The sequence below is a fragment of the Spermophilus citellus genome (assembly GCF_964194105.1).
Source record: "Spermophilus citellus genome assembly, chromosome: 1".
Taxonomy (NCBI): Eukaryota; Metazoa; Chordata; class Mammalia; order Rodentia; family Sciuridae; genus Spermophilus; species Spermophilus citellus.
The window spans coordinates 227,216,896-227,230,480 of NC_138182.1; the positions used below are offsets into that span (position 1 = coordinate 227,216,896).

A 13,585-nucleotide genomic window follows, 5' to 3' on the forward strand; every position below is an offset into this window, starting at 1 on the left:
CTGCAATTCATGTATAATATACACAAATCTTTGTGTACATTTATTTTCTTTTTTTTTTTTTTGCAGTGTTAATTTCTTTTATTTCTTTTTTTTTTATTGTTGGTCATTCAAAACATTACATAGTTCTTAATATATCATATTTCACAGTTTGATTCAAGTGGGTTATGAACTCCCATTTTTACCCCATATACAGATTGCTGTATCACATCAGTTACACTTCCATTGATTTACATATTGCCATTCTAGTGTCTGATGTATTCTGCTGTCTATCCTATTCTCTACTATCCCCCCTCCCCTCCCCTCCCCTCCCCTCTTCTCTCTCTACCCCCTCTACTGTAAATCATTTCTTCCACTTGTATTATTCTTCTCTTACCCCTCATTTCCTCTTATATGTAATTTTGTAAAACCCTGAGGATCACCTTCCATTTCCATGCAATTTCCCTTCTCTCTCCCTTTCCCTCCCACCTCTCATCCCTGTTTAATGTTGATCTTCTTCTCAAGCTCTTCGTCCCTACCCTGTCCTTGGTTACTCCCCTTATATCAAAGCAGTCATTTGGCATTTGTTTTTTAAGGATTGGCTAGCTTCACTTAGCATAATCTGCTCTAATGCCATCCATTTCCCTCCAAATTCTATGATTTTGTCATTTTTTAATGCAGAGTAATACTCCATTGTGTATAAATGCCACATTTTTTTATCCATTCATCTATTGAAGGGCATCTAGGTTGGTTCCACAATCTTGCTATCGTGAATTGTGCTGCTATGAACATTGATGTAGCAGTGTCCCTGTAGCATGTTCTTATTAGGTCTTTAGGGAATAGACCGAGAAGGGGAATAGCTGGGTCAAATGGTGGTTCCATTCCCAGCTTTCCAAGAAATCTCCATACTGCTTTCCAAATTGGCTGCACCAATTTGCAGTCCCATCAACAATGAACAAGTGTGCCCTTTTCCCCGCATCCTCTCCAGCACTTGTTGTTGTTGGACTTCATAATGGCTGCCAATCTTACTGGAGTGAGATGGTATCTTAGGGTGGTTTTGATTTCATTTCTCTGACTGCTAGCGATGGTGAGCATTTTTTCATGTACTTATTGATTGATTGTATGTCCTCCTCTGAGAAGTGTCTGTTCAGGTCCTTGGCCCATTTGTTGATTGGGTTATTTGTTATCTTATTGTCTAATTTTTTGAGTTCTTTGTATACTCTGGATATTAGGGCTCTATCTGAAGTGTAAGGAGTAAAGATTTGTTCCCAGGATGTAGGCTCCCTGATTACCTCTCTTATTGTTTCTTTTGCTGAGAAAAAAACTTTTTAGTTTGAGTAAGTCCCAATTGTTGATTCTAGTTGTTAACTCTTGCGCTACGGGTGTCCTATTGAGGAATTTGGAGCCCGACCCCACAGTATGTAGATCATAGCCAACTTTTTCTTCTATCAGACGCCGTGTCTCTGATTTAACATCAAGCTCCTTGATCCATTTTGAGTTAACTTTTGTGCATGGCGAGAGAAAGGGATTCAGTTTCATTTTGATGCAATTGGATTTCCAGTTTTCCCAGCACCATTTGTTGAAGATGCTATCCTTCCTCCATTGCATGTTTTTAGCCCCTTTATCAAATATAAGATAGTTGTAGTTTTGTGGATTGGTTACTGTGTCCTCTATTCTGTACCATTGGTCCACCCGCCTGTTTTGGTACCAGTACCATGCTGTTTTTGTTACTATTGCTCTGTAGTATAGTTTGAAGTCTGGTATCGCTATACCGCCTGATTCACACTTCCTGCTTAGCATTGTTTTTGCTATTCTGGGTCTTTTATTATTCCATATAAATTTCATGATTGTTTTATCTATTTCTACAAGAAATGCTGTTGGGATTTTGATTGGCATTGCATTGAACTTATAGAGAACTTTTGGTAATATCGCCATTTTGATGATGTTAGTTCTGCCTATCCATGAACAGGGTATATTTTTCCATCTTCTAAGATCTTCTTCTATATCTCTCTTTAGGGTTCTGTAGTTTTCATTGTATAAGTCTTTCACCTCTTTTGTTAGGTTGATTCCCAAGTATTTTATTTTTGGGGGGGATATTGTGAATGGAGTAGTTGTCCTTATTTCCGTTTCAGAGGATTTGTCACTGATATACAGGAATGCATTTGATTTATGCATTTGATTTTATATCCTGCCACTTTGCTGAATTCATTTATTAGCTCTAATAGTTTCTTTGTAGACCCTTTTGGGTCTGCTAGGTATAAAATCATGTCATCTGCAAATAGTGATAATTTAAGTTCTTCTTTTCCTATTTTTATGCCTTTAATTTCTTTCGTCTCTCTAATTGCTCTGGCCAGTGTTTCGAGGACTATGTTGAACAGAAGTGGTGAGAGAGGGCATCCCTGTCTTGTTCCAGATCTTAGAGGGAATGCCTTCAATTTTTCTCCATTCAGAATGATGCTGGCCTGTGGCTTATCATAGATTGCTTTTACAATGTTGAGGTATGATCCTGTTATCCCTAATTTTTCTAGAGTTTTGAACATAAAGGGATGCTGTACTTTGTCAAATGTTTTTTCTGCATCTATCGAGATGATCATATGGTTCTTATTTTTAAGTCTATTGATGTGGTGAATAACATTTATTGATTTCCATATATTGAACCAGCCTTGCATCACAGGGATGAATCCTACTTGATCATGGTGTATAATTTTTTTGATATGTTTTTGAATCCAATTCGCCAGAATTTTATTGAGGATTTTTGCATCTAGGTTCATTAGAGATATTGGTCTGTAGTTTTCTTTCTTTGAAGTGTCTTTGTCTGGTTTAGGTATCAGGGTGATGTTGGCCTCGTAGAATGTATTTGGAAGTTCTCCCTCTTTTTCTATTTCCTGAAATAGCTTGAAAAGTATTGGTATTAGTTCCTCTTTAAAGGTTTTGTAAAACTCTGCTGTATACCCATCCGGTCCTGGGCTTTTCTTAGTTGGTAGTCTTTTGATGGTTTCTTCTATTTCCTCTATTGTTATTGGTCTGTTTAGGTTGTCTATATCCTCCTGACTCAATCTGGGCAGATCATATGACTTAAGAAATTTATCTATGCCTTCACTATCTTCTATTTTATTGGAGTATAAGGATTCAAAATAATTTCTGATTATCTTCTGTATTTCTGAAGTGTCTGTTGTGATATTGCCTTTTTCATCCCGTATGCTAGTAATTTGAGTTCTCTCTCTTCTTCTCTTCGTTAGCATGGCTAAGGGTCTGTCGATTTTATTTATTTTTTCAAAGAACCAACTTTTAGTTTTGTCAATTTTTTCAATTGTTTCTTTTGTTTCGATTTCATTAATTTCAGTTCTGATTTTAATTATTTCTTGCCTTCTACTTCTTTTGCTGTTGTTTTGCTCTTCTTTTTCTAGGATTTTGAGATGAAGTATGAGATCATTTATTTGTTGTTTTTTTCTTTTTTTAAGGAATGAACTCCAAGCCATGAATTTTCCTCTTAGAACTGCTTTCAGTGTGTCCCATAGATTCCGATATGTTGTGTCTGTGTTTTCATTTAACTCTAAGAAGTTTTTAATTTCCTCCTTGATGTCTTCTAAAACCCATTGATCATTCAGTAACTTATTGTTCATTCTCCAAGTGATGCCTGATTTTTCCTTCCTTCTTTTGTCGTTGATTTTCAGTTTCATTCCATTATGATCAGATAAGATGCATGGTATTATCTCTACTCCTTTATATTGTCTAAGAGTTGCCCTGTGACATAATATACGATCTATTTTTGAGAAGGATCCATGTGCTGCTGAGAAAAAAGTGTAACTGCTCGATGTTGGGTGGTATATTCTATATATGTCCATTAAGTCTAGGTTGTTAATTGTGTTATTGAGTTCTATAGTTTCCTTATTCAACTTTTGTTTGGAAGATCTTTCCAGTGGTGAGAGAGGTGTGTTGAAGTCTCCCATGATTATTGTATGGTGGTCTATTAGACTCTTGAACTTGAGAAGAGTTTGCTTGATGAACATAGCTGCACCATTGTTTGGGGCATATATATTTATGATTGTTATGTCTTGTTGGTATATGGTTCCCTTGAGCAGTATGTAGTGTCCCTCTTTATCCCTTTTGATTAACTTTGGCTTGAAATCTATTTTATTAGATATGAGTATGGACACTCCTGCTTGTTTCTGCAGTCCATATGAGTGATATGATTTTTCCCAACCTTTCACCTTCAGTCTATGTATATCTTTTCCTATCAAATGCATCTCCTGTAGGCAGCATATTGTTGGGTCTTGTTTTGTGATCCATTCAACTAGCCTGTGTCTCTTAATTGGTGAGTTTAAGCCATTAACATTTAGGGTTATTATTGAGATATGATTTGTTCTTCCAGCCATATTTGTTTATTAATGTTACTAAACCTGATTTGTTTTTCTCTTTGATTACTTTCCCCCCTTTACTGTCCTACCTCCCACTGTTGGTTTTCATTGTTATTTTCCATTTCCTCTTCCTGTAATGTTTTGCCAAGGATTTTTTGAAGAGATGGTTTTCTAGCTGCAAATTCTTTTAACTTTTGTTTATCGTGGAAGGTTTTAATTTCATCTTCCATCCTGAAGCTTAATTTCGCCGAATACACGATTCTTGGTTGGAACCCATTTTCTTTCAGTGTTTGAAATATGTTATTCCAGGATCTTCTAGCTTTCAGAGTCTGTGTTGAGAGATCAGCTGTTATCCTGATTGGTTTACCCCTAAATGTAATCTGCTTCCTTTCTCTTGTAGCTTTTAAAATTCTCTCCTTATTCTGTATGTTGGGCATCTTCATTATAATGTGTCTAGGTGTGGATCTCTTATGATTTTGCACATTTGGTGTCCTGTAGGCTTCTAGGATTTGGGATTCTGTCTCATTCTTCAAGTCTGGGAAGTTTTCTTGTATTATTTCATTGAATAGATTGTTTATTCCTTTGGTTTGGAGCTCTGTGCCTTCCTGTATCCCAATGACTCTTAAGTTTGGTCTTTTAATGTTATCCCATATTTCTTGGATGTTCTGCTCATGGTTTCTTAGCAGTCTTGCTGAGCTGTCTATGTTCTTTTCAAGTTGAAATACTTTGTCTTCATTGTCTGATGTTCTATCTTCTAAGTGATCTACTCTGCTGATAGTATTCTCAATTGAGTTTTTAAGTTGGTTTATTGCTTCCTGCATTTCTAGGATTTCTATTTGTTTGTTTTTTATTACCTCTATCTCCCTGTGTAATTGATCTTTTGCTTCCTGGATTTGTTTATGTAGTTCCTTGTCAAAGTGATCTTTCATTGTCTGATTTTGCTGTCTCATGTCTTCCTTGAGACTCCAGATCATCTGAAGCATGTATATCCTGAACTCTTTATCTGACATTCCATCTGTTGCAGCTATTACCTCTTCTAAAGTTGAGTTGACCTGCATTGCTTGTGGTCCTTTCTTTCCTTGTGTTTTCATACTGCTCGCGTTTCTTTCTGCTTGGTGAAACTGTTGTGTTTTTGAAATTTTCCCCCTATTTATTTATATTGCTCTTGTATAGTTGGAAAATCTCCCTTGCAGGGCGGGTAGTGGCTGTGCTCCTCCTCTAATTAGGGTGATCTGTCTACCACGCTGGTCGGTCGCAGGTCTGCCCACCTTGCGGGCGCGGGTGGCGACTCTGCTCTGCCCCCACTCCAATTGTGGTGACGTGTGACGTGTCTACCACGCCGGCAGGCCTCTAGGCCTGTTCCGCCGGTGGGTCGCAGGTCTGCCTGCCTTGCGGGCTCAGGCGGCAGTTCTGCTCAGCCCCCACTCCAAATGGGGCTACCTGACTGCCTCTCCAACGGGTCGCTGGGCCTTTTCTGGACACGGGTGGCGGCTCTGCTCCACCCCCACTCCAACCAGTGTGACGTGACTGCCTCGGTGCTACGTGTCCACCACGCTGGCAGGTTACTGGGCCTGTCCTGCCAGTGGGTCGCAGGTCTGCCTACCTTGCAGGCTCAGACGGCGGTTCTACACAGCCCCTACTCCAAATGGGGTGACTTGGCTACCACGCCGTTGGGTCGCTGGTCCTGTTCCAGGCGTAGGCGGCTACTCTCTTCGGCCCCAGCTGCAGTTGGGGTGTCGTGATACCACGCCGGCGGGTCACTTGGCCTGTTCTGGGCGCAGGCGGCAGCTCCCCTCTGCCCCTCTGGCCCCCACTGCACCCAGCAGGACCCGGACCGAGAAGCAGTTACCGCGGGGTCCCCGTCCCTGGGCCAAAGCCGCTCTGGGAGCCAGAACCCGGCCTCTCCGAGCCCGGTGCACGCTCCGCTAGGAGCAGGCTCCAAGGAGCGATCTCCGCTGGTTCCCCAGCCCTAAGTCAAAGCAGCTCCGGGAACCAGAGCCCGGCCGCTCCAAGCTCTCCGAGCTCGGTGCACGCTCTGCTGGGAGCAGGCTCAAAGACGCAGACCCCGCATGTTCCCCAGCCCTGGGCCAAAACTGTTCTGGGGGTCAGAATCCAGCCGCTTCGAGCTCGATGCACGCTCCACTAGGAGCTGGCTTCAATACGCAGTCTCCGCGGGTTCCCCAGCCCTGGGCCAAAGCAGCTGCGGGAACCAGAACCCGGCCGCTCAGAGCTCGGTGCACGCTTTGCTAGGAGCGAGCCCCAAGGAGTATTCTCCACAGGTTCTCTAGCCCTGAGCCTGAGCGATCTGTCTGCGAGACGCAGGCAAATGCCAGCCTGAAATCACCTGTTCCGTAGCTGAATGAGCTGAGATCAGTAGAAAACAGGGATGATTCCATCAGCTCTCCAAGATGGCGGCCGCTGTCCTCCTCCGTGGTCCGACCGGTGTCGAGAACCGAACTGGACCGCTTCTCTCCTCTGTCTCAAAGCCAGAACTCAGCACTAAGCACGGCCATTACGCCGCTGGCAGGAGCCCCCAGAATCCGCATCGCTGCACCCCCGCTCCAGCACCTCGCCACTTCCCAGCGCGCGCCGCAGACTCCAGCCGCGGGGCTATCCGCCGATCAGGCAATGCGACCCTCCGTGCGGAGAAATCGCCCGCGTCCGAGCCCCCGCAGCCTAACCTCGCGCGATGGAAATCCCTCTACTAGATTCTGGAGCACCTCAATTTCGCTGGAATTTCCCAACAAGACAGCCTTCAGCTGTTTCACCTCGTCTTTCTCCCGCACAGTGACGCGGCGTGCGGGGGTGATGCACTCCCTTCACCGCCATCTTCCAACTCCGAATCTTCTTACTTTTTAAAACCTCTTGCCCACCCCAACTTAATAAGAAAGTCTTTCCTGGTTGTTTTTCCTTATTAGAACTAACCATCAGCAGTCTTTAATTCTGTGAAGATTATTTTTAAAAGTTGTTATTTGCCTCCTTCAAGTCCGTACCCATGTTTCCAGTAGGAAGGAAAATTCTATTCTTGCTGGTCACTCCTAAGATCTCCCCTAACTAAACTTAAAATTAGCATATGATTCCCAGGACAATCTGGTGTTTAATATTAGATAGTTTAATTTTCTCTAATAAAAAGAGAAGTCTTCTTCCTTTTTTGGAATGCTTAATTAGCCTCCAATAACTTTTCCTATTGAGAAGGTAGTTTTGTCCTCTACTCTCTTGGCTTTTCAGATTTTGCTCAACTTTTTCTTTTTGAACATTTTGAGCATAATGTCAGTAATTTTTCTCCTACATATTTTTGTGTAAAGTACCATGAGCATGTCTTTATTGTCTGTTCCTTTATACCTGTTAGGCAGAATCAGACCTTTACTAAAGAGGTACACTTAGAATGAAATACCAAGCTAATCTGCAGTTCCTTTTTTCTATTTGGTACTTAAAGGTGGCTGTTTTCAGGTATCCAGATACACTGACTTTTACCCTAGTTATATGACTTTAGGGAACCACACTGAAATTCCTAGTTTAAACTGGAAGTAGACATCCTACCTGCATTGAGGACTTGCAGTCAGCTAGCAAGAAGGGAAGATGTCTTTTCCCCCCACTTAACGAAACTGTACAATAACTCATAAATACTTATCAAGAGAGGAATTTGTTCTCAAAAATAAGCATTTTTTTTAAAGAGAGAGAGAACTTTTTAATATTTAGTTTTTCTGTGGGCACAACATCTTTATTTTATTTTTATGGGTGCTGAGGATCGAACCTAGTGCCCCGTGCATGCCAGGTAAGCGCATTACCGCTTGAGCCACATCCAGCCCTCAAAAATAAGCATTTTTAACCACATATTTTAATAGTTTCCTTCTGTTATTTAGGTATAAAAGTCTCTGTGAAAAATTCATAAATCTGATTGTACTGTAAAATAAAAATGTTTTCTCTTCTGGCTCTGTACCCAGAAAAGGGACAGGAAATAATTCTGAAGTTTAAGAAGTTCCTTAAATTGACTGGTCTTTGCTCCTACTGTAATTTTCAAGAATTGCAAAAGTTTGGCTGTCTTCCCCTCTGCAGGTAGCCCACATTCTCCCTTGAGTGCATGTATATTTCTTGCTTTACTCTCTCTTTTGAGATCACTCCCATTTTCCCTTGAATATGCATCTACTTTCCTAAATAAACCTCTCAAATTTAAAAAAAAGTTATAAAAGTTTAAGGAAGACTTGGACCATAGTTAAGAGTTCTGCAGCAGTTCATCTCCACTCTGATCTGTGCCACCAGGCACAATAGAATAGACCAGTGTTGTGACATCTTGTTCCACATTTTTTTCTACTGTTACACTTCTGTACAGGAAATCATACCTAGCAAGTCTTGTCTATTTTACCTAACCAGAAACATGGGAACTCTTCTGGATTCCTACTCCTTTTTCACCTCTTGACTTCAACTCCTAAATATCCTTCAGATGCATTGTTCTTTCCTTTCCCTTGGCCTAGTTCAAATCCCTGTTTCTTGACACTTGTGGTCCTAAACTATTTTGTTGACTTAACAGCTGGTCTTCCTATTTTGAATCTTGTTTTTCCCTTCCTTTCTGGGGCACTAATCGGAGATATTCCTGTCTTCCTTATCATGGGTGATTTCCCAAAGTCCTCACAACTAATCTAATCTACTGCTCTACAGTTGTATCATATTTTCCAGCTATTCTACTATAGATGTAGTACTCTTTTTATACTTTTTAGATGCAGTTCTCTTAAATGCATTGGGCTCTTGCAGGTCTCCTGTCTCTGTACCTGTGTAACCATCACCACTACCAGAAGTTAATAGCTTCATGTAGAGCTATGTGCTTTTGTGCCTATAGCTTCTGGGAGCTCTTTTACAGCATTTATCATATGTATTATAATTATTGGTTTAGTGTTGTCAAGGATTAGAGAGTGTGTTGAAAACAATTGTTATATCAAAAGGAATTTCTGAAAATCTCAGGTATGATGTTAGACAAGTAAAAAAATTTTTTTTAAAGAAGAGTGAATAGAAAATAGTAATGTTGATAACAGTTCTTTCCAACAATAGCTACTTTTCCTTTTTTACCTCTCTGGTCCCCATGATCTGATACTCAACAGTAATTTTGTTTTTCACTTTATCCTGCCTATATATATCCCTACTAGCATTTCCCTTTTTGCTGCTCTTAATTGCTTATTTCTTTCCTTTTGACTTAACTTCAATGTGATCCAGCCTAGGAGTCTCAATAATAACCATCTCTGAAGATTACTGTTAAGAAGATGGAGGGCTGGGATTGTAGCTCAATGGTAGAGCGCTTGCCTTGCACTTATGAAGTCCTGGGTTCAATCCTACAGCACCACATAAAAATAAATAAATAAAAATAAAGATATTGTATCCACCTACAACTAAAAAAAAATTTTAAAAAAGAAGATGGATTGATTATAAAAAATCAGATTCACTGAATATAATCTAATTTGGAAACAAGATAATGGTTTGTTTTTCCTGTACACATTTCATGAATTTAGAGCGGGACTGATGGGACTGATAATAGTTTAGTTTATGTGTGATTTAATTTGTTGCACAATGTATTTTACCTCATTTAAGTTTGTTCTTTCTTATTTATTTGTTTGTTTTGTAGGTTCTGGGTCCCTCAGGGCAAAATTTGATCTTTCAGAAGGACCCAGTAAACCCACAACACTTGCAGTGCAATTCCTCAGTGAGGGAAGTACCCTCTCAGGAGTAGATATTGAACTTGTTGGCACTGGCTATAGGCTTTCCTTAGTAAAGAAGCGGTTTGCCACTGGTAAGTTGAAATTTTTAATGTACATGGGAAACATTTGTATTCTTTTTTTTTTTTTTTTGGTTGGGTGGGGGGACCAGGGATTGAACTCAGAGGTACTCAACCACTGAGCCAAATCCCCAGTCCCATTTTATATTTTATTTAGAGACAATCTGAGTTGCGTAATGTCTCACTTTTGCTCAGACTGGCTTTGAACTCGCCATCCTCCTGTCTCAACCTTCTGAGCCACTGAAATTACAGGTGTGGGCTGCCTCAACCAGCTGAAACATTTGTATTCTAACAGCTACTAAACAGCTGTTAAGTAGTTGATAATCTAAAGGCATGGAAATTTTTTCCTTGAACCTTGGAAATGTGATTCTAATGTATTCTAAATAGCAAATGGAAAATAGGGTTCTGTGTCTGTGAGCACAATGAAAAATGTCCTTTGAATATATTTGAAACTATAATTTCTTGTTGTTTTCCAGGACGATACCTGGCAGATTGTTGATGGACCTGAGAAAGTGGTTGGCCTAAGGGAGTAATACAGACCTGCCATTCTGCATTATACCTGTTCTTTCCAAACACTATTGTAACTTATATGATGTCTTTCAAACTTAGACATATTTGAGAGCTAACTACAAACATTAAATCGCACTTTCAAAGTGAGTCAATGAAAGAAATAGCACTGAAATGATTTTGTACGCTGTAAACGATCATATGCAATATTCAGGAAACACATTTATTCCGATTCTCAGTAAAAATGAAGTTTTCATAGGCTAAAATTTTAAATTATCTTTAGTGTCTATGTTTAAAAAGGGGGGGTTATAGTGTAATATCAGGCCTAAAATTTCAGGAGAGCAAGCACAAAATAATTTAGCTTTCCGTAAATTTTTAGTCTAAGATAGCTTTGAAATTTCATAAGTTTGATATTGAATGAATATGAACAGAACATGAATTCTAAGTTTTAGATAATGTTAATAACTCAGATCACTCAATTAAATTGAGTTATGTGCCATAAGGTAATCAAACCAGAGTTCGAGCTGTATGCAAAAAATCTATAATTTGATTCTTATAAACATATTAATAAGGTGTAAATGGTGTTTTATATGATTTTTGAAATTTTCTCAAGTGCAATGTGTTTTAAAAATAAGCTTGCAAAAGACAGCAGAGAAATTTACTTCTGCAATTAACTTTATAGAACTTATGATTGTTTTGATGAATTAATGGTGTAGATTTAATTTATTTTTATATGGATTGCATAATGTGTGCCTTTTAAAACAATAACAAAAACCAGAAACGTGCCTAAGTTTGTGTTCATTAATGTGCCTCACTTTTTTCCCCTTACAATAGATCTCTTACTCAGAATCTTACAGTAGTTATGAATTTTTATAGGATATTTGCAATTTTTGTTAATACCTTTGGCATTCCTTTGGGAAGAGAATTCAGAACAACTAAAGGATAATTTATACTTCAGAACCCTGGCTCACCTTAGTGATACACTGTAGCCACTAGACAGAGAAATAAGCCTAAGAAAGTATGTTTACAGGAGGAAAAAAATACCTTTAGATATTTGACATTAACCTCATCAAAAGTATGTGAAACAGATAAATTCTGAAAAACTATGATGGTAAATTGGAAACTGGTATTTTAACTCTCAATTAAGCATTTCCCTCAACTGTGTTTATTATCACTGAAAATTTACACATTTTTAAACTGATTATATTGTGAACATGAGATTTGTAGTATTGTATGAAGAATACATTTTTTAAAGATTATTTTTGGCCCCAGAGGGAGAAGTACTATCACTTGTTTTCATTTGAACAATTGGAAAAATTACCAGTTTGTGTGTTTTTATTATTTAATTCCTACATGGTAAAAATAGGTAAATTATTTGAAGCGATAGATTGGATTAAGCTCTTAAAATGAACTATTCATACTAAATAGTAAAAAGCCTAACTTTGTATTCATGAAATATTTTAAACAAAGTTTCATAATTTACAGATGGGAATTTATTTATAATGACAAAAAACAGTGTCATTCATTTTGCATAGAATTGATAGCTTGTGTTATATATGATAATTTATATAAAACCACTAATTGTAATATTAAGCTTTTCAGAAAATAAAACCCCTATCACTAGACATTTATGTAACATCTTGCTACATTCTAAATATGCAGAAACTCTACTCCTTAGCAGTATGTAACACAGTATGTGCATTTTTATATATCCAGTGTTAGCCCAATTCTAAATTTAGATTTGACTAAAGCAACACATAAGACAATTTGCTAAAATTTTAGTCTTTACTAAATAGCAAAATTAGGATTTCTAACTCTTATATTGTGCTCTTTTAAATGCCAATTACAGTCCTTTACTGGAATTTTAACTGTAAGTCTGCTTTGTAATCAAACTACTTTTATTAGGCAGTTAATATTTCATTATTGGAATTCAGACACTATTATACTCACCATGTTTGTTTTTAATCAAGTATTACCTTTAAAATGTACAATTAGTGAAATGGTTAAACTTCTGCACTTTCTTAATTGCCACAGTTTTCATACCAAGTGTTGATACATAAATTTGTATTGGGTACAGGTTACAATTTTGAAGCCATATGAGTTTATACTAATGTTTTTTTTCTTTTAAAAATTCACTAATAGTGTAAAAAAAAAAACACAGATTTTTGATGGGAAATATGTTTAGCAAGCTGGTTCTTGCTTATGTATAGTGATAAACTTTGTAGCTGCCTCTTTAACCAAGATTTTGTAAACACAGAATGCTAACAAATGTGAGTTTTTAAGGATTGTTATTTACTACTTTGGATTGTAATTAGAACAATGCACATTTATCTTCCAAAATTTTGTAAATATTTTTGATTTTTTTCATAAAATGTAAATTTTACATAAAAGTTGTACCCTTAATAAACATGTAATATATAATTTATTAATCGGTTTTTGTGTTTTTGTATGCCTATTTGTAGTAATAGCTTGTCATAGATGTTAGGACAATGCAAGCCAGGCAAGAAATGAATAATTGGTTTTGAACTTTATACAGCCATTTGTGCAGGTATACAGATTGAAGTGTTACTTAGTTTTTATTGGTCATATAGAAAACTACATTTGGAGTATATCTCCAAAATGTTGAAATTGTCTAACAAGGGACTGTATTTTTTTGATACTGGGGAATTAATCCAGGAGCGTTTAACCACTGAGCCACATCCCTGGCCCTTTTAAAATTTTATTTAGAGACAGGGTCTCACTGAGTTACTTATGACTTCATTAAGTTACTGAGGCTGGCTTTGAACTTACAATCCTCCTGCCTCAGCCCCCCACTACCCCCAGCCACTGGGATTACAAGCGTGAGCCACTGTGCTCAGCAAGGGACTGTTTTTAATGTGTTTCTAAATATGTTTAAATTAATGTTGTTTAGCAATGACTTTCCTCCAAACCAGTATCTGCTCAGGAACACAGTCTACACAATTTAAAAATTATAATGTTCTAA

At 38.1% G+C, this 13,585-nt stretch overlaps 1 protein-coding gene across 1 annotated transcript in view; it reads left to right on the forward strand.

Annotated features, from left to right (window-relative positions):
- The window catches only part of FCHO2 (FCH and mu domain containing endocytic adaptor 2), a 135,698-nt gene extending 122,671 nt beyond the window's left edge, over positions 1 to 13,027 (forward strand). Inside the window, exons 25-26 of the mRNA XM_081285988.1 lie at positions 9,946 to 10,110; positions 10,572 to 13,027. Of these exons, the coding sequence (XP_081142114.1) occupies positions 9,946 to 10,110; positions 10,572 to 10,594 (188 nt within the window). The 3' untranslated portion in view covers positions 10,595 to 13,027. The remainder of the gene's footprint in view (positions 1 to 9,945; positions 10,111 to 10,571) is intronic.
- Positions 13,028 to 13,585: the final 558 nt, after the last annotated feature.